Consider the following 18720-nt stretch of genomic DNA (forward strand, 5'->3'; position numbering starts at 1 on the left):
AAAAATTCTCTTATTTTAATTTTGAACTATTGTGCATGTACCATACTTTGTATCTACTACTATGGCAGATCTGAAAGTTACATGCTTCCGAGAATATAGAACATTTTGCAACAATTAATATGTTGCAAACTTTTGCGAAAACGCCGAAGAAATAATATATAATTATTCTATTCAAAATTCTAAATAAATTTTAAGTACCGAAACAGAAAAAATAGCACGTATAGAAGAAATGTAAATATTTAGTTTTAACTTAATATAGGTTGCAACAAGGTCTTTACTGAGTTAGTTAATTCAGTATTGGCATCGTAATCTATACTGAAGACACTGACCGATGTCTGGCATGTAGTATTAGCTATAATATAGCTCTCAGAAGGCAAAGAACAGTCACCATTGAAACAATTAATTAATCCCTTCAATGGAACAGTAACAGATTTGATAGAGTCTGTTTCTTCGTCATAGTACACGTCTGGTGCACTTGCTTCTTCACCAGTTAATCTAGAGAAAATCCATTTGGGATTTGTACATCCATCGTTATCAGATTCGTAACCAACTTTTGGGAAATTGACATTGATACCAGTACCTAATGGCAACACTGAGTTATCGCCTTGCTTGTCAAAAAGATCACCAACGAATTCAACAACTTTTTTAGCATAAATATTGGATGGTTCTAATGGATCATTATTTAAGGAATCTTTGAAAAACGAATTATTAGAATTAGAACCGGAAAATGCAATAGCAGGAATCCCTCTGTAAACAGAGCTTGTAGCAGCTCCAATAGTACCCGAAATTGTGAAGTAACCTGGTGATAAATTGGTTCCTTCATTAGGACCTGAAACCACTAAATCAACTTTGTCGATAACAGTTTTGTTGTCCTTACCATCTGTTGAATTAAAAAACTGAGGAATAACATAGTTCAATGCGAACGACACAGAACTAGCTGGTGTACCATTGAAGTACCAGATATTCATGTTGTCAGCTTCGTGTCCCCACGATGGTTGTCCTTTTTGGACATAGCCAAATTCTCCGTCAGTTAACAATTCCTTTGTTGCTGGAACATCGAACTTACCAGACCAACCTGATCTTTGGGAAACTGGTGCTACTAATAACACATTATGCCCTGCATCTGTTAATGCTTTAAACGTGCTACGAATATTTGTTGCAGTAAAACCATCATCATTAGTTAAAATAATATTTTTACAAAGAACGCTTGTGAGTAAGAAAGCGATTGTTATGAAAGTTTTCAACATTTCGAAGCAAGTAAGTATCACTAATGATTGAAAAGTCTCTGTAGAAGGTTAGGAACGGGATCATTATTTATACTTCATATCAACTGTATTGAAGCGTTAAATGCAAAACGTGGACTTCATATTTTGTACGTACACGAGGGCATAGCAATTTTTTGTGCATAATGCAAATGCAACCTAACATTCTATTTTATTGGGACTAGTGTGCCTACAGCATATCAAATTTATTATGTATTATGGCATATTTTATTTTATCAGTGTTTTTTATTTGGGTCCTTAATCCGATGAAAGGTTACCTATGGGTCTACATTTACATGTTTTCATTTGATTTTTATTAAACCCCACGTCTAACACCGAAAAAAGTGCATTTGATATACATGCTGCAATGTGTCTCAAACATACAGGTTTTATATTGTATGACTGCTTTCTATATATCGATTAGTGAGTCTTAAAGTTATTGCCTAAATTTCATTTATTCATAAATTACATGCATATCATAAGTCTATTTAAAATGCATGTAGTCTATTGTTACACATACGTGAGAATCCAAAATACATCCTATTTAAAAAGTGAATGGTAGCAGTATACAAGAATTATTCAGAATTAAAAAGACAATGCGATTGAATATTACAAGACTAAAATTATGCATCTTCTATAATAATTTTCATGGCCCCTGACTTAGAGTCAGCAGCTAACTTAAACGCATCTTCAGCTTTCTCCAAAGGAAATGAATGGGTAATTAATTTGTCCAAATTGATGATTCCAGCTTGCATCAATTTTATAACTGTAGGCCAGGTATTGGCATACCTATATTGGAAAGTTACATGGATTTCCTTCACAGACAAGATCATGAATGGAAATTTTTGAAACTCTTTACCAACCCCTATGATATGCAACTTACCGCCGAAATCAAGAGCATGTGTGGCAAGTTCGAGTGATGATTCAACACCCGTGCAATCAATTGCAATATCGAAGTTCTCTAAATCAGTTGTCACCTTTTTCAAATTTTCTTGTAAAGAACCAGCAACAAGAACAGTGGTGACACTTGGGATTTCCTTCTTAATGAAGTCAAGCTTAGACTGTTCAATATCAGTTACAACTATAGGAAATGCACCAGCCAGTTCCGCACATTTTGCTGTCACGAAACCAATAGGACCAGCTCCACATACAAGTACTGATTGTCCTAACTGAAGGCCAATATGTCTCACACCACAAAACAGAACTGAAAGTGGCTCCAAGAGAGCACCTTGCTGATAGGTGAGAGAATTGATCTTATGACAAAATTGAGCTGGATGCTTGATGTATCTTCTTAAAAACCCTGCTACAGGAGGAGTCGACGAGAACAAAACCTGTTCACATCCATTATATTTGCCCGTTAAGCATTCCTTACAAGATTTGCATGGAACACCCGGTTCAAGAGCAACCTTATCCCCCAGCTTTAAATTGGTAACTTTGTTTCCTACTGCCAAAACTTCCCCAGATGACTCATGTCCCAAAATATGTTCATCTTCGACCACCATTGTTGGTCCAATACACCCATGTTTTTGAAAGTGGATGTCTGAACCACAGATACCTGTGCATTTGACATGGACTAATACCTCATCTTCATTAAGATCTGCGGCTTGTGGGGTATCAATTTCTGTGACATATAGCTCATGCTTTGGATTTGTAAAAACTCCAATATTTGGTTTAGTGGTCATATTCAATGCTTGTCTATGATGAGTTTATGGAGAGGAAGTCTGACAATTAGACTGGCAATCTATTTAAGTTAAATATGTCTGAGCATATTGAATTGTACCACTCAAATCCCCAATGGGTACTTACCGCGGAAAAACTATCGGGCTCGGTAGAGACTAAACTGATTTTGATTTATACACTTATGGACCGTTCATTGATCTTATAAGTTTTTACCGAACATTCGGTGATATTTTTTGTAGGCTTTACTAATACTTGATTCCTCCGAAATTAAATTTTATACTGGAATTCGTCATGTACTTGGGAACGACAAGTTAAATTTATCATATGCTTCAAGAGATTCGCAAGTTTCGACTTACCAACGGTCCGCGATATGATAACATTCACATGTGGATGATATTTCGCATACTTCTATTGCTATTCAAATTGTGAGTGTCTTAGGCTTATTCGCATTAAATAACACTTTCTGGAAAGACGTAGGGGGAAGGAATTTTGCTTTGAATGATTCTTGTTTTTGTTTTGGCTGGAATGTTTTAACGGTAATACGACAGACAATTAAAAATACAATACGGCTGCGGTAAATTGCCTTGTAATATTATGAATTACTAATTCCGAATCGCATAGAACAATAGAAGTTCTAGCTCCTTGCTTAATGAAAAATTCTACCGGTATGTAAGAAGGTTGTTTTTTTTTAGGATAATGGGAATTTAATTTCAAATGGTGACATAAAACAGTTAATTTTTGGTATTACTCCACAATTCGTTTAAATAAGTGTAGAAAGTAAATTAGTCAGAGGCTTCTTTTCTTTGTTATCGAAACTTGCCAATGTGAAGAGGGTGAACTAAAGCGGTAACCAAACTGCCTATTATGTTCAGTTGTTCGCCGTTTAAATCCAAAACATGCATCCTATTGCCAATTTCATTTCGAAGCTGGTGAGTTTTAGATTTCTACCTAGTATGACAGTAATGAATTACTATAAGGCTCTACTCCCAATTTGCATCACATCCTTGCAGTATCTGCTAATATAAAAAAGGCCAATTCCTGTCTTTGAAAAGGCATTTTAACTCTTGAGTTTAGGGAAAATAAGGATGAAGGTAAGCTTGATTCAAATTGCAATAACTGCCTTGATGGCCAGTGAAATAAATGCACACCCAACAAAGGAATTAGAAAGAAGAGATTTAATCTCAAGTGTCGATAATATTGTTAATTCAGCTATTAATGATGGTAAAGCTAGCGAAAATAAGGCTAAGAGTGCCATTAGTGAAATTTTTGACAAGATAAACAACGGTGTCAAACAAGATATTGAGGACTTGAAACAGGTAGGTAAGTCTATTGCTGACTTGCTTAAGTCTGTTGTACCTACAGAAGATTTATCAACTCCAGAGGGTGTTCAAGAATATTTAGGTCAACTTTTTCAAAATAGTAAAGATATATTCAAGGATTCTATTGATATGGTGGCACATGGGTTGAAGCCAGGTAGTATTGCAGGCAATATCGATGGCTTCTCTGACGAGGTCAATTCCTCGGACAATGAGAATACTAAGGAACCAGAGAAATCTGTTTATCCTCAAGCTGAATCTGGTGACCCATCTTATTCTTTTTCTGAAAAGCAACTACGTTCTGCTATTCAAATTCCTGAGGAATACCAGTATGGAAATGGCTCTAAAAATCCAGTTGTCTTGGTTCCTGGTACCGGAAGTAAAGGGGGTATGACATATGCTTCCAACTATGCCAAATTGTTTAAGGACACTGACTATGCTGATCCTGTATGGTTAAATATTCCCGGTTATTTGTTAGATGATGCTCAAAACAATGCTGAGTATGTTGCATATGCCATTAACTATATATCTGGAATTTCAAATAATAAAAATGTGAGTATTATTTCTTGGTCGCAAGGTGGGCTTGACACTCAATGGGCTTTGAAATACTGGATATCTACTCGTTCAAAGGTAAGCAACTTTATCCCTATTAGTCCAGATTTCAAAGGAACCAAAATGGTTCCTGTTATTTGTCCATTTTTCCCGAAGTTAGATTGTCCTCCTTCCGTTTTGCAACAAGATTTTAACTCCACTTTTATTCAAGTTTTGCGTGCGGATGGTGGAGATTCAGCCTATGTTCCAACAACTTCTATATACTCTGGATTTGATGAAATTGTTCAGCCACAATCTGGAAACGGTGCTTCTGCAATTTTAAATGATGATCGTAATGTTGGTGTTACAAATAACGAAGTTCAAACTATATGTCCAAATAAACCTGCTGGAAAATATTATACCCATGAAGGTTCTCTTTATAATCCCGTTGGTTATGCTTTGGCCGTAGATGCTTTGACTCATGACGGTCCAGGTCAGTTAAGCAGAATCGATTTAGATACCGAATGTGGAAAAATCGTACCAGAAGGATTAACCTACACTGATCTTCTTGCTACCGAAGCATTGATTCCTGAAGCTCTTGCTTTGATTATAGGTTACGACAATAAGACTCGTGAAGAGCCAGCTATAAGGTCTTACGCTCAGTAAATATTTCTATAGGTATTATTTATGAATGTAATAATTGCTTTTTGTATACTATTTTAAATCAAAATTGTATTGTTAGAATAGAAATTGAACCTCAAATTCTCAACTAGAATACTCTTATTCAATAAAATCTACAATGCTTTAAATAAGGACAAAATATAAATAAATAATTCATTTTAGCTATATAAACGGGTACGTACTTCATTATTTGGACAAAATTTCTTCAGCTTCATCTGAGTATTCTTGTCTTTGTCTATCTTCTTTGGATGGTCTTTGCAACATCGCTTCCAAGTCAGCAGAATATGGAGCTTTATGATTGAATGGTGGGTTAGCTTCCTTGACGGTCTTAAAGTAATTCTCATATATGTTACCATTGTAGTTACCTAATGATGAGTTGATCATCATATCAGATAATTGGAAAGAATCAGTTAATGGAATAACATGTGGTCTTAAATCCTTACATAATTTTGGAATATGTTGATCAGTCAAGATAGAAATTGATTCAGTTGATACCACTGAGTATGTCAAGAAGATACCTGAGAATTCTTCTAATATTATAGTTGCAGAATACAATTGAGCAAGCTTGTCCAAGATAGGAACTAATTCCTTTTCTTCAATGGAGTCCACTTTATCAAGGAAAGCCTTCAACAAGAAGAAGTGGGCCAATAACTTTGATAATTGCACCAAGTTTGCACCAATAAAGTCCCAGTCTTCATCATGCGCATCCAAAGTTGACAATGCTTGATTTGACGCTCTAATAATTGCAACTTCAACTGCATGTAAAACCTTTCTAGTGTCCTTCATATCTTCATTTTGAAGAATGACATCTTTATTGAGATATCTCTTGGAATCATTCAAAAAATCGAGAATACCAGTCATTTTTTGACCGTCACGAAGTACACTACTAATACTCTTCACTAATTGTTTACCAATAGACATTCCTAAAATGTTATTGTCACCTTCCCAAGTACATTGCACAGCCCAATCATTGTAGATTTTACCAAATCCTGAATAAGCTGAGTATCCATGACCACCACATGCCTGTCTACATTGATCGATAGTGCTCAAAGTTAACCATGTACAGGTAGATTTCAAGGATCCAGAAGCAATGAATAAAGACTTCATTGCTTCAATACCTTTGTCAATACCTGCCTTATCGTCTTCAGCTACGGCATCATCTAATTCATCCATAGTTTTGTGAGAAAGTTCTTGCAAAACATTAGAACCGTTAGAAAAAGCATATGTCATAGCCAACAAAGGAATCAAACGACGTTGATGTAATGGATAGTCCAACAATTGGTTTTCCTTATCATTTTCACCAGCCTTAGATGCCTTGAACTGTCTTCTACCAACAGCATATCTCAATGCAATGGTAATTACTCTGGATGACCATCTGAACGCATCTTTAACCATAACAACTCTACCTCCAAGTAAAGCAGAATAAGATAACTGATTGTTTGGTGGTAAAGTAACCTTACCTTCTGCAGTGACTTTGGTGAACTTCTGCAACATGAAAAATCTTGGGATTCTGACAGCAGAGAACTGAATCCAACCATTATCAATACCATCTCTACCCATCTTAGCACCAATATCTCCGACACTGACACCTGGCATTAAGTCATGGTTCGAATCTCTCAAAGGCACAACAAATGTCTTAACACCGTAGTCTTTTCCATGGACAATCAATCTGGCGTAAACAGCTGCGTGAGTGGCAGAATGAGCAGCACCACCAATCCACCACTTGGTAGCACCAATATGTGGAGTATTGATGATAAACTCGTCTTTTTCTTGATCAAATGTGGCTGTGGTTTCCAAACCGGCAACATTGGAACCATGCGCTATTTCTGTCATAGCAAAGCAACCATATATATTCTTCACGTATGCCGCTTCTTTGGTCAAAGCCCAGTAGTTCAATTGTTCAAACGAACCGTTACCTCTGACACAACTCAAAAATAATCCTAAGTGGACCCCTATTCTGGTGTGGAGTTGTGGGTCAAACACACTGATCAACGAAAGTCTTCTTTCTAACTCCTCGAATGACTCAACTTCGATGTATCTGGACACCCTGTTAATTTTTTGTGCAGTTAACTCTCTTTGTTGTTCTTTAGTCAAGTCATAAACCTTTGAGCTAGCAGCTAATATAGGGTCTCTTTCCATTTGCTGGATGAATTTTTTCACCTCTTCTGACTTCTCTTTGGATCCTTCCAAGAAGTAGTTCATAATTTCTGGGCTAAAAACAGCAGCCTTACGTTCAGCCCCAATCAATGTAGCAGGATTGGGTGCTTCAGAAGATTCAACATTCTTTGCAACACTTGTCATATTTTACTTAATACTATAATACTATGAAACTTTATTATTCTTTAAGCACAACTTCCCCAGTATTTATATATTTTCCAAATTGAAGAGGGGATCCGAGCTTCAACATACATCTCATGCATTTTTCGCACTTAAGCCGCTGTCTTAGAGTGAACTTGGTATAGATCGTAATCTACAACTTATTAACTATTTAATCTACAGCTGAACATGTGTATATATAGATGAGTGATTGATAGTGTAGCAGTGTTCTTAGCTGTATTTGCTGCTCTATTTGGGTGTCTTTAGTCGGGAAATCTTGTGTATCGTTTCTCATGCTAGGAAGTAAGGGCCGCGGGATGCGTTGAACCAGCGATAATAAAGTTTGTTCTTTCCTGTATATAATACCCTGTTAAAGGACTTGACCTCGGCCACTCAGGCGAATCTTCTACTAGCTATTACAAGAGAGTGGATTGTTCTGTGAGATTAATGAAGGTATGTTTATTAGAGGCATACGATCCCTGTCGAAAAAAAACAGCTAGAGCCTAGGGTTATGGTTTCAATTGAAATGGCCGCAAAGTAAATTCCGATGAGAGAAGAGCATGGCTATAAGAAGCAATAAGCTTTTAGGCTATCTTTCAGAATATCATATTTAATGTAAGCTTATAAACACGCCATCTAAATGTCTCATTGTTGAGTTGGTTAGCTTGCGGGGTGGGTAGTTTGGATCATGGGATTCAAGGTCCGGAAACATCTGCGCTAGTCTAATCGTAATGTAGGATGCTTCGGTTAAGGCGAACTGTTGTCCGAGACAAACTCTTGGACCACTGCTAAATGGCATGTAAGCCCATCCTATATTTCGAAGGCTTTCCCATCTTTCTGGTCTAAATACATCAGCATCTTTGCCGTAATAAGCTTCCAGTCTATGCATACTATATGTAGTGTATAGAACGAATTGGCCCTTAGGAACAAAAATTGGAGACTGCCTATCCTTACCACCACCTCTAGGCAATGTAGTATCCTTTTTAGCTACTCTAAAATTTTGGGGCACAGAAGGGTACATTCTCAACGTTTCATTTATCACCCACTTCAAGTAGGAACATTTTTTCATAGCTTCAAATGTAATTTTCTCAAGTTGAACATTATCGCCCTCTCCAAAGTGTTCGTATATCTCTTCCTTTAGTTTATTCCAAATTTCAGGGTTTCTTGCCAACTCAAAGAAAAGAAATGAGAGAAGACTTGCCGTAGTATTTCTACCAGCTAACATGATACTGAGCAATTCATCCTGGATAACAACTGGGTCCCTTGTTTGTTTAACTAATTCGTACAAAAATATGTACCCGTCTCTACTTTTGGCGTCTAATTCTTCTTGTGTAGTTTCCAATGCTTTATGTACGTAATGTCCAGTGAATTTATGTATTTTTCTATTAGCGTCCCGGAATTCTTTAGAATCAAATAGAAAGTATAAGTCTTGTGCCAACGCTCTCAGCATCATATAAGTTTGAGAGATATTGAATGCATCGTCGAAGCCAGCTTTTCCGTCGACATCAGTCGGCAATGATTGATATCCTATGGATTTATCACGCAACGAATCTACTGATTCTCCAAACAAAAACTCCGTCGCAGCATCGATTGTAAGCTTATGAAACAAGGTCTGAATGTCAAATACTTGCCCGTTATATTTACGTACGTGTTTAGAAAACACTTGAAGATGGGGTTCTAACGTTTGAACGTGTGCTACTCGTTCTCTAGCAAACTGAGGCCTCAACATAGCCCTAGAGTGTTTCCATCTTTCACCTTCAGAAGCGAAAATTCCGTTACCTAATAATGGTTTAAAAAACTTATGTCTTTTGCCAATACTAAAGTCTTCATATTGTGTAGCCACTACAGCTTTAACATTTTCTGCGTTTTTTGTATGAATAAGTTGCTTGTGAAATAATCTAGACTTTATGGTGTCGGTATCAGAATCAATGTACTTTTGCTTTTGGTAATCCACCAAAAACCCTTCCTTTCTAGCTTTGATAACGTTAATAAGACTCTTGATCCCAAACCTGCCACCATATTCTTCCATAGGTTTGCACCCCCATTGTCTCGCAAGCCAATAATTCTTAAGCAGAATAATAAGCTTGTATACAATATACGCTATAAATACTATTATATACCAATTCATTGGTTATTTTATTAATCAGGAAGATAAAAAATAAGATTTGCTAAAAAAGGGCCCAATTGAATTCCATATTATTCATCATGAATAAACAATAGGATCAAAATTATGCATGTGCTCAAAAAAACCAGTAATTAATTCTAAATACTAATCTACATCAAATTATTAGTATTGATTTTTCTTATTATTCCGTCGTATCACATAAGTAATATTGCAGCATTTGAAGTATTAGCTTTGGCATATCTCTTGACATCTTTATGCGGCATGTCTTTCGCTGAAAAATAATCATCGCCCTATAATGCTCAATGTAGTATGACGTTTTCGAACACAAAATTTTTTGAAGAAAATTTTGAATAGAATAATACGCAATATTTACAAGCGTACGCAAGTGTTAAATTTAGTACAAATATAATGCCGGATAGCATCTCGCACTTATTCTATGGAAATTCCGTAATGTATGCTAACAAATGTATCTGTGACTTACCCTAAGACTTTTTTCAGTATAATATAAAGCACGAACAAATAAACCATTACATGGATCATTAACTTAAACAAGAGGGAAATGTTAAATTCCGTAAATATTCGTGAAGCTCCGCGATGTACAGGATTATTTATGATATCTAATTGTATCACTTTATTGTTAGCACACTCTTCTAGGTCCTTCACATTGTCTATTCTTGTTAGGTTTTCTAGAGTAATATCTATCTTGTATGGGGATGTTTCATCTTCATCTAAACTAGTCACCGAGATCGCATAACCATCTAATTTCTCCTCGGGGCCAAATACCCTGGTATCAAGGGGAGAGGGAAAGCAATTTTTCCCTTTCAATGCTTGCAGTGAACTAATTATGTTTCCAGAGCTAATTCTCTTAGCTTGACTTCTATTTACCTTTCGCATTGAGTGGGTACCTGAGCTCAATCTTCTAGTCCTCGAAGCAGAACTGGAACTCAGGCTGCTACGTGATATCGATATGGACTGTGTATTGGCATAATCCTCATCTGAAATACTATCGCTGGAATTATTTGTTTTCTTTAGTCTGACCTTTTTTAAGCCCATGCTGGGAAATAGACTTATAAGTGTTTTGATATTTCTATTGTCTGAAGTAATTGTGTTCTTCAATCCCATTTTATTAATTGTATTATGATAATACTATATCATTGGTATAGTTTGGTGCATATGATACTACTTATATATATTCCTGGTCATAAAGTGTTAATAACAAGTTTAAGTGTGCTGGATTCATAATCTATCGTATTTGCGATTAGATAATATACGCATGCGGCTAAATTATAATCACTACGATGACTAAAACTTCATCATTTTAGATTACAATCTCCATGGAAATCAAAACTCTTGGGTCAGGAGGCTATGTACTACTGACAGTATTTGTCAATCGATTATGTAGACGTATATAACAGTAATGATGTTCTTAAGTCAAATACGGACATCTATAATTGCGTCCGGTCATTCTAAAAATACCTGAAACCTAAAACACAATTGAGGCTTGCAAGCCACTTACATTAAAATTTTCTATTAAATACTTAACGATAACAACACCATTGTTTGATAATTTATGAAGACTAGAATTCAAGCAAACGTCCCCTAACCAGATCGGACAGTTCTTTGACACTGATACCTGATTCTTGTAGACACTACAAACATTGAAGTTCGCGGGGTTACTGTCACTAGGTTACTGCCTTAAACTTAATTCACTATATGGGACCCTCCCACACGAAAATAGAAATACATAAAAACAATTCCTTCACAAAAACAATTCCTTCACAAAAACAATTCCTTCATAAAAACAAATACTTTCAGAAACAAATTAGTCAAACTTCTTCTGTATCAGACTTTTTACCGAGTATGGCCTTGCGGGAATAAATAGTTCACCAACACTGGCTGAAAAAAAAACCAAGAAATGTATATCAAAGTACAACTATACCGGCTTATTATATATGACATCTAGCATTTCATGTATGGTATACGTCTTTGTTTATAGATTAGATGATAATCATTTGCTGAAGTGGAGTTATTGAACTTAAGAATTGCACCCAAATCAAATAGTGCGCTTACATAATGAAATCAATCTCTATAAACACGAAGCAAATACCTTTTCAAATTATATTAAGAAATATTATAGAAATAAGTTCTTGATATCAGATGAGAAAGAGTGTAGTATGAGGTCAGTATTTTTAATTAATAAGAATTAAGGTAAAATGATTTTAAAAATGATTTTGTTAATTTTTATAAATATTACAAAATTTGATAAAAACGAGTAGACACTGGATGGTTTTCATTTTTATTTAGTGACTTAGGACAATGAAAAATTTCTATGTTTTATAAGATATTAGATATTATCCTTTGATTGTCTTATCCATTCATTATCTTGTAATAGAGATATTTGGATTGAATATATGGATTGGGTAATTTCCAATTCTTAAAATTTGCCTACTGTAATGGTTACTGGGTAGATGGAAAGAGAAGTAGTAACCATTATTGTAAACTTGAATCGACCAATAATAAATAGTCGTTTGTAATCACTTTATGAAACACTGCATATGTTCAGGTAACTAAGCTTGCAGCTTAATGTAAAGGGTAATATTTTTTGCCTGAATAAAAGAAATATTGCAAAATATAACTTCAAAGGTATTTTCAAAATTCGACCTATAAAAGGATGAAGTTATTCATGGCCAGAATATCTTTAAGTTGGATATTTAAGTAAAAATGCCAGAGCCCACTAAAGAAAGTATCAGACAACCAATCCCTATCACATTATTATCGGGGTTTTTAGGTTCCGGTAAAACTACATTACTTGAACATATTCTCACTACCGACCATTCTTTAAAAATTGCAGTGATTATCAACGACGTTTCTAAATTAAATATAGATGCCGCTTTAATTAAAAATCATGTCGTCAATAGAAGGGAAGAAAAAATGATTCAGTTGCAAAATGGATGTATTTGTTGCACTTTGAGAGGTGATTTACTAGAGGAACTAATCCAGTTGGCAAAAAATGGTGAATTTCATTACATAGTCATCGAGTCTACAGGAATATCTGAGCCGATGCAGGTTGCTGAAACGTTTACCACAGAGTTTTCTGAGATGCTTTTAGAATCTGATGGTTCAATACCTCGAGAAGATGAAAAAATTATTAGAGACATAATTGATCTAGGTGGATTGAACAAATTAACGAAGCTTGATACATGTGTCACTGTTATTGACGCTTTAAATTTTTTATCAAATATTGAAACAACCCAGTTTTTAGCTGATAGATATGGTGATAATGGACAAGGAGAAAAAGAAAGAACAATTACTGATTTGATGGTCGATCAAATAGAATTTTCAGACGTTATTGTTATCAATAAAATATCTGCCATTAAAAAGCGAAAGCAACGGAAGATTAAAAAAATGATAAAGTCATTGAATCCCGTAGCCAAAATTTTGGATGCTGATTACTGCAAAATTGACATTAATGAAGTGATCAATACAGAAAAATATGACTTTGAGAAAGCATCTACATCAGCAGGATGGTTGCAAAGCATTAACGAAATGACTCTAAGGGATGGATTTGGTGATAAATCTTCTACAGCCTTAACTCCCAAACCTGAAACTGAAGAATATGGGATTAATAATTTTGTCTATAAGGTTCGGAGGCCATTTCATCCAAAGCGTTTTTATGAAATGATAAGAGATAAATTCTTCGTAATAGAACAATCAGGATTTGAAGATGAAGAGGCACAAATAGGAGATGATTCTAATGAATTGGACAATGAAGACCTGGAAGATGAGAACCTGGATGAAGAAGAAGAAGAAGAAGAAGAAGAAGAATATTTTGAACCATCAGAGAAGCAGATTTTGAAAAATAAAAAGCTGTCCCCGTTTGGTCCCTTGTTACGCTCCAAAGGATTTTTCTGGTTGGCATCAAGGTATATCATTAGGGGAGAATTGTCTTCTGCTGGACCAATGTTAACTATAAAAGGTGGGATTCCCTGGTTTGGTGTGACAGGCCCGGACTTGTTTCCTCCTGAAGCTGCAAAATTAATTCAAGCAGATATGCGTGGTAAGCATGACGATAGGCGAAATGAATTGGTATTCATTGGTTTAAACATTAACCTGACGAAATTATCTGAAACATTAGATTCTTGCTTATTAACAGATGATGAGTATAAGCTATTCGAGGAAGTAGTCGACGAAGAGAAAAATTTGTTTAAGATTGAAAAAAGGTTACAAGGAGTATTTGAAGATGGATTTGCTGATTGGATCACCTTTGACGAAGGAAATGACCAGGGTGACGATGTTAAGACTGAAAACAGTAACCATAACCATAGCCATAGCCATAACCATAGCAATAGTCATATTGGTGAAAGGCATTTGAAGTCTTCAATAAGTATACAATAAGTTAAGATAGGCAACTTTAGGGTTACATATTATGCAAACACGGGAGTATATAGTAAAGTATGCATTTTATACAATAAAAAGATTTAACTATATTTACTCTGCAAGCTAAGCTTTTAATTTGAAATTGTTTCATTTAGTCCGCTTTCCTTTTTTTAAAAGCACATGTACTATGGTTCATAATTACCAATGATACATGTAACTGCCTGTCCACCTACTGAAATTGATGGTTTGTTTCCACTAGTGTTAATAGAAACACGCAATTTTGCGTCTCTTGAAATCTGACACCCTTGCTTGACATCAATAGATTTAGTATCTTTAGCTGATATCAGAGACAAGTATGCGCCTAGTGCCCCAGCACCACTTCCACAAGCTGGGTCCTCATTCACACCTATGACTGGAGCAAAACTTCTGGATTCATAAGTTCCATCTTCATGTTTACCGAAAACTTCAATTCCTGTCCATTGGTGGAGTTCAGATAATTTTGAAATTTCCGAGTAGTTAGGCTTTAAATTTACTACATCAGCACCTTCAGCTAATTGTACAGTAAGCCATTTAGGGCCAACGTCGAGAAGGACAGGTGATGCAATGGTTGAGCAAGAACCAGAGGGAATCTTTAATGCATTCTCAAGATCCAAGTGAACTGATGAGTCAATTGGTATTATATAAGAATAAGGCAACTTAAACGAAAGAATAAGTTCTCTTGGAGTAGAAATATCGCCATCAATCAGGATTTCAACGAGTCCTGCACCACATTGCTGGATCAATTTTCCATTTTTTGGTTGAATAAGACCACTTTCAATCAATGCGAAACAGGATCCAATCGTCGGATGTCCTGCAAAAGGGAGTTCATTTCCAGGTGTGAAAATACGAAGATTATAATCAGCCCCCTCATTAGTGGGTTTCAATACGAATGTAGTTTCGGATAAATTTGTCCATTTTGCAATTGCTTGCATTTCCTCAGAATTTAAATCGTCTGCATCGAAAAATACAGCAACTGGGTTACCCTTAAATCTTTTATTTGTGAAAACATCCACTTGCTTAAACCTTCTTGAATCCAGCATCTATAAATTATAACTAAATACAGAAGACATTTAATATCTTAGATTAAAACTACTGTCTGAAAAAATGACTCAATACCCAGACTGCATATTATATATCTATATACATTGACTACTACATGATATGCACCAAACTAAAACATGTCATTTTCATATGGACAATTAATACTGCTATGTCCATCACGTTCACAGAGGCCACACCAATCAGTTTTCCCAGAACTAGGGTCTGTGGGCTTTTTGGGAACGTATATAGGTAATTCGTTTGACTTAGAAGTGCCTTTGATTTCAGGCTTCTCCAAACGATCGTCCAGTTTATTGTTAGTATCTTCAAGCTTTTGTAATGCATCTTTAAGCAGTAACTCTAAATCCTTATTCTTCTCCACAGCAGCCTTTAGTGCTTCATCTTTTTCTTTGAGCTCATTTTTGTGTAAATTATCTAGCTCTTCTATAGTATTTTGAAGATCAGTCAATTCTTCAAAAGTCGGCCTCATTTCCAATTGGTTTTCCAATTCATAAATTTTACTTTGCATATTTTCGTTAGAGTCATCAGACTTTGGTTTCTGGGTTTCTTTATTGTCGCCATTTAGTTTCACAGATTTCACTTGATGCGCTAATGAACTTATTTCATTGTTATCTCTTAAATTGTTCGATTTTAATTGTTCAATAGATTTGTCTTTTTCAATTATATCAGATCGTAACTCTGTTAGCCTTGTTTTAAGTAAAGTCTCAGAAGATTTCAATTCATCAAGTTCAGTTTTCATACTTTCTATTTGATGAATTAAAGAATCATATTTGCCTTGTAACTTATCCGATTCATTATTCTTTCCTCCCTCAAGCTTAGACAACTTTTCGGTAAGTGTATTTATTTCTTTTATTTGTAAATTTGCCTTATCATTTAGACTTTTCTCCATTTCAGATTTCTCCATTTGTAAGTTCTCAAGCTTTGCCCTAAGATTTGAAACCTCTGAACTTGAAGGAGATTGCATAGCCTCAGATAGATTTCGTTCATTACTCTTATTTGTTTCTGAATCTTCTAAATTAACATTTTTTTTTGAAAATTCTTCCACTTTGGCATTTAATTCTGATATCTTTTGCTCGTAATACTCTTCATTTTCTTGTTGAGTGGAAACCATTAGATCTAAACTTCGTCTCCATTCTTCTCTCGCTTTTTCAAACTCAGCTTTTTGCTTGAGTAATTTCTTGTCTTTTTCCGATAAATCATTCTCATACTCTTCCAATAAAGGCTGGATCTCATTAACAGTGTTTCGTAAATCATTCAATATTTTGATCTTTTCAGTCATCTCTAACTGATTGTTTTCATACTTTCCTCTCAAATCTTTCAAATCTTGCTCTAACCTTATTTTTTCTGTATCCTGTTTTATGGAATCAATATATTTCGTATCGCCATTTGACAATAAGGTCGATGTTGAGGTTTCAGACAAACTTTTGGAGTTGGGAATTGTATTGCTTCCATTATCTTTCAAAGTATGTCGTTTAGGATTTACTATTGGCTTTTCTGAATAAGGTGAACGAATTAGTCCATTTTTAGTTGTAAAGCTGTCACTTGACAGCAGGGAGTTTAGACCCCGATTCAATGGAGATGGTGTCGATGCCACTTCAACCGGCGTACTAGAACGGAGACTAGACGTGGGCCTCCTTTCTCTTGATAAATGTGCGTTTACAGACTTCAAACGTTCGAAAGGTAAGAATAAACCAGTCATAGGTTGTTGAACTTCGAAGTATTGGACACCGTTTACGGATCCAGAGTTCTTTCCTCTCGCTGCTGCAATGGGCCCTATAAGCTCAATTCCGCCAAAAATACCATTCTTCCCGTCAATAGGACCATAATATCTTAATATACCTTGTCCTCTAGTACCTGGAATTGACACTTTCGTACCAACATGGTCTGCCATTGTTTAGTATACGCAGTTGCAGTTGCAATAGATTCTTTTTAAGTTTTTGTTTTGATTTCGATCAACGCGGAAGAATTAAAAGTTGGTATTAATATATTAATTGTGCTATATACTTTTATGTGCCAAATACGTAAATTATTTTCTTTTAAGACTAACAAGTCTAGGAGAAGAATTGTCATTAGCCTTTAATTCCTTACTTAAGATCCATTTCACAGAAGTTAGATTACGTTGTGGGTTAGAGTTATGTTTAGGTACTTCTGAATCGCTTTCATTATGTAATTTCAAATCACATAGTTCCACTGACAAGCTATTGATTTCTTTCAAGTGGTCATATGCACTTTCATTAATTTGGAATATGACTTTTTCTAAATTCTTCAAGATGTTCTCATCTGCCCGCGATCTAGCTTTGAAAGGCATCATTTTACTTATAAGTTCATTTTCCAAATCTTTCACTTTTCTCAACTTTTGACGCAACGAAGTTTGTAATGATTCATTCTGGAAATCTAAAGGACGCCTTGTTAGGGCTAAGGAATTTGATTCGTTGACGAAAAGGGAAAGCTGACTCAACAATTTGTCTATCTTGACTCTTTGTACCTGACTTTCTTCGGCTCTCGCAGTCAACTTGGTTAAAGATGAATCCAAATCATGCGATGACTCTAAAATGCTCGATAATGTAGGCTTGACTTGATTAATGATTGGATATATATCAGCAGTAGATGACAATCTCCATAGTTCAGGTGTTTCCAATGATTTCTTGTCATCAGACCCTTCAATAGTTCTATCGTGATCATCGATAAATTTACTCAACCTCTTTACGTTATTCTTCATGATAATCAAATAGCCACACGTTTCGTTGTAAACATCAATAATCTTTTTTGAAACCATGTTAGATTCGCTTTTAACAGGACCCAGAATACCATCATACATCAAAAATTCAAGAGGAGGTGGAGGAGTCAAACTTTCATTTTTCAAATCAACGTTTTCTTGTGTCGTAGCAGAATGAGAAGAGTTTTTAGTGTTTCCAACAGTGGTGCTCGATTTATTCAAATGTTCTGACTTAGATGGTTTATCATTGGTCTTTATATCCATGGAGCCAAGAAGATTTGCAACATTATCCTTTGGCTTTGATGTAATATTATCATCTGACTCATCCCAAGATTCACTAGATTCAGGGCTGGAAGCTTCAGAGTCTGATTGCTTATCACCTTTCTCAATATTTTCTAAACTTTTAAACAATGATCCTGGAGTCTCTTTATTATTACCAGTATGACTTGGGACTATATCTTCGATTACTGTGACTTCATCAGTCTCATTATTAACTTCTTCTTCAAATGGAGTTTCCGACGAAGTTTCTTCATTAGAAGTAGCACTTTGATTACTTGAGTCAGGAGATTGAGTTATTTTGAAAGTAGAGTCAGTTTCCTTTCCAAATTTAGCAAATGG

General features: G+C 35.4%; 10 protein-coding genes across 10 annotated transcripts; 2 read left to right on the plus strand and 8 right to left on the minus strand.

The window, feature by feature from the left end:
- Positions 1 to 245: 245 nt before the first annotated feature.
- On the minus strand, positions 246 to 1247 carry PHO100 (Pho100p; the record flags this gene model as incomplete). The annotated part of the gene is made up of 1 exon (XM_015614018.1): positions 246 to 1247. One exon carries the CDS (start codon positions 1245 to 1247, stop codon positions 246 to 248), a length of 1002 nt encoding a protein of 333 aa, XP_015465145.1.
- A 638-nt stretch (positions 1248 to 1885) lies between these two features.
- AC631_05190 (NAD(P)-dependent alcohol dehydrogenase) lies at positions 1886 to 2944 on the minus strand (the record flags this gene model as incomplete). The annotated part of the gene is made up of 1 exon (XM_015614019.1): positions 1886 to 2944. One exon carries the CDS (start codon positions 2942 to 2944, stop codon positions 1886 to 1888), a length of 1059 nt encoding a protein of 352 aa, XP_015465146.1.
- Positions 2945 to 4027: 1083 nt separating this feature from the next.
- On the plus strand, positions 4028 to 5455 carry AC631_05191 (esterase/lipase family protein; the record flags this gene model as incomplete). The annotated part of the gene is made up of 1 exon (XM_015614020.1): positions 4028 to 5455. The coding sequence occupies one exon, from the start codon at positions 4028 to 4030 to the stop codon at positions 5453 to 5455; it is 1428 nt and encodes a 475-aa protein (XP_015465147.1).
- A 201-nt stretch (positions 5456 to 5656) lies between these two features.
- Positions 5657 to 7771, minus strand: AC631_05192 (uncharacterized protein; the record flags this gene model as incomplete). Its single annotated transcript, XM_015614021.1, has 1 exon — positions 5657 to 7771. One exon carries the CDS (start codon positions 7769 to 7771, stop codon positions 5657 to 5659), a length of 2115 nt encoding a protein of 704 aa, XP_015465148.1.
- Positions 7772 to 8396: 625 nt separating this feature from the next.
- AC631_05193 (cytochrome P450) lies at positions 8397 to 9815 on the minus strand (the record flags this gene model as incomplete). Its single annotated transcript, XM_015614022.1, has 1 exon — positions 8397 to 9815. One exon carries the CDS (start codon positions 9813 to 9815, stop codon positions 8397 to 8399), a length of 1419 nt encoding a protein of 472 aa, XP_015465149.1.
- A 573-nt stretch (positions 9816 to 10388) lies between these two features.
- Positions 10389 to 11033, minus strand: AC631_05194 (uncharacterized protein; the record flags this gene model as incomplete). The annotated part of the gene is made up of 1 exon (XM_015614023.1): positions 10389 to 11033. The coding sequence occupies one exon, from the start codon at positions 11031 to 11033 to the stop codon at positions 10389 to 10391; it is 645 nt and encodes a 214-aa protein (XP_015465150.1).
- A 1599-nt stretch (positions 11034 to 12632) lies between these two features.
- On the plus strand, positions 12633 to 14306 carry AC631_05195 (uncharacterized protein; the record flags this gene model as incomplete). Its single annotated transcript, XM_015614024.1, has 1 exon — positions 12633 to 14306. One exon carries the CDS (start codon positions 12633 to 12635, stop codon positions 14304 to 14306), a length of 1674 nt encoding a protein of 557 aa, XP_015465151.1.
- Positions 14307 to 14473: 167 nt separating this feature from the next.
- On the minus strand, positions 14474 to 15367 carry AC631_05196 (uncharacterized protein; the record flags this gene model as incomplete). Its single annotated transcript, XM_015614025.1, has 1 exon — positions 14474 to 15367. The coding sequence occupies one exon, from the start codon at positions 15365 to 15367 to the stop codon at positions 14474 to 14476; it is 894 nt and encodes a 297-aa protein (XP_015465152.1).
- A 131-nt stretch (positions 15368 to 15498) lies between these two features.
- AC631_05197 (CAP-Gly domain-containing protein) lies at positions 15499 to 17277 on the minus strand (the record flags this gene model as incomplete). Its single annotated transcript, XM_015614026.1, has 1 exon — positions 15499 to 17277. One exon carries the CDS (start codon positions 17275 to 17277, stop codon positions 15499 to 15501), a length of 1779 nt encoding a protein of 592 aa, XP_015465153.1.
- A 135-nt stretch (positions 17278 to 17412) lies between these two features.
- Positions 17413 to 18699, minus strand: AC631_05198 (uncharacterized protein; the record flags this gene model as incomplete). The annotated part of the gene is made up of 1 exon (XM_015614027.1): positions 17413 to 18699. A coding segment is annotated over one exon (1287 nt), but the record flags the coding sequence as incomplete, so codon positions are not given.
- Positions 18700 to 18720: the final 21 nt, after the last annotated feature.

Source organism: Debaryomyces fabryi (assembly GCF_001447935.2).
Source record: "Debaryomyces fabryi strain CBS 789 chromosome Unknown contig00179, whole genome shotgun sequence".
NCBI lineage: Eukaryota > Fungi > Ascomycota > Pichiomycetes > Serinales > Debaryomycetaceae > Debaryomyces > Debaryomyces fabryi.